Raw genomic sequence first — 1,823 nt, forward strand, 5'->3', positions numbered from 1 at the left:
TTTTTTTATTTTTTTTGCGGTACGCGGGCCTCTCACTGTTGCGGCCTCCCCCGTTGCGGAGCAAAGACTCCGGATGCGCAGGCCCAGCGGCCATGGCTCACGGGCCCAGCCGCTCCGCGGCATGTGGGATCTTCCCGGACCGGGGCACAAACCCGTGTCCCCTGCATCGGCAGGCAGACTCTCAACCACTGCGCCACCAGGGAAGCCCTGTTTTCTTTTAGATCATTCTAGATCCTCAAAAGAGCACAACCGCTAGCACAAGTGACATAAATGTTTTACAGCATTTATATTATATAGGTGTTGGAAATACCAGGAGAATTTATGAAGGGAAGTACGATTTGGAATCATTTTTTTATTCCTCATTGATGTATCAAAGATGACATTTATGGAGCAACCTCTAGTCACATCTAGTTTTTAATTTAATATTAAGATCTTACACTTCAAAGGACATAGAGGATTTATAACGTTGGTGGTTAAAAAAAAAGGCTCTAAGGTAAAACAGGTGAAAATGAAATGGAAATCACTGAAGGAGAATTGGAGGCCTCCCTCCCTCATCAGTAGTCCTGAGGACCTCTGCTCCAGGTTTCTCAAAGTATGAGCCTCCACGAATCACCTGGGGCAATTGTTAAAAATGCAGATTCCCGGGCCTTGTCCCTCTGGTTTAGACTCTGGAAATGTACATTTTTTTCAGAAGAACCTGCAGTGATTCAGATGTACTCTAAAGCTTTCAGCTACAATTAGATCCCATTGGACTGGAGTGGAACTAAGACATCTATATTTTTAAAAAACCCTTCTGATAATTTTGATAATTAACCTAAAGTTTGTGAGCCATTGAACTATGTGGTTCTCTAATGTAATATTATCTGAGTCACTGGTTCTCAAAGTGTGGTCCTGGGACCAGCACATCAGCATCACCTGGAACTTTCAGAAACACACATTCTTAGGCCCCATGGCAGCCCCGAATTAGAACCTGGGGCACAGCCTTGCAATCTGTGTTTTAACAAGCCCTGCAGGTGATTCTGATCCTGCTAAGGTTTGAAAACCACTGCCTTAAAATATCTCCCTAAATGTCATTCCCCAACAATTCAATAAACACACATTGACACTCTGAACGTCTTCTCCCAGGAACTTCAGAGGGCCTGGAGAAGTCACAGTTCTCAAAGATTTGCTGGTGGCACTTTCTTTGCATTCCTGATTTCGGTAGTGGAGTGATCAGGAGAATGTCAAGTTTCAGGTGGTAGAAAGAAGTCTTTCTGTGAATATAAAAAATGGTAGCTTTTATAAAGAGTTTAATTTCGTTCTTTGTGCTTTCCATATTTTCCAGATATTAAGCAATTTGAATCAGCAAAAACAATCCATATTCCTGGAAAATAAAATCAATCAGCACAAACTGACTTGTAAATGCAGTCAGCTGGGTGTGGCATTGGCTATAAAATTATTCAAAACAGGCCAGGTGCTACCAAGTTCCTCTGTTTTCCCAGTGTCTTTGGTTGGGAGCTGACATCGTGAAGGCTTCTGTGGGGTTACGATCATCTTTACTTTTCGGCATAATTTTGGCTTTTTCTGAGCAAGAGTCAGGTACAAAGGCAACCCTCATGTTTTGCTGAAGGTGTAGAGGTTGCTGGGTCTTTTGCTGTGTGCTAGTTTGAGTAGAAGTGACTTGCCATTTTATTTTCCTGACTTCTGTAGTGGTGTTGCTTCCTCTCTTTTGCCCTCTACCTCCCCACCCTCCCAAAGCAAGTGATTTATCTAGTTTATCCTCATGCTTGAGAACGAGCTTTTTTTTTTTTTTTTTTTTGTGGTATGCGGGCCTCCCTCTGTTG

The 1,823-nt window shown here is 42.8% G+C and overlaps 1 protein-coding gene across 1 annotated transcript in view; it reads left to right on the forward strand.

Annotated features, from left to right (window-relative positions):
• The window catches only part of OOSP3 (oocyte secreted protein family member 3), a 22,053-nt gene that overhangs the window by 1,908 nt on the left and 18,322 nt on the right, over positions 1–1,823 (forward strand). Inside the window, 1 exon segment of the mRNA XM_055091379.1 lies at positions 1,482–1,578. Coding sequence (XP_054947354.1) covers positions 1,482–1,578 — 97 coding nt within the window.

The sequence above is a fragment of the Physeter macrocephalus genome, chromosome 16 (assembly GCF_002837175.3).
Source record: "Physeter macrocephalus isolate SW-GA chromosome 16, ASM283717v5, whole genome shotgun sequence".
NCBI classification, from domain to species: Eukaryota; Metazoa; Chordata; class Mammalia; order Artiodactyla; family Physeteridae; genus Physeter; species Physeter macrocephalus.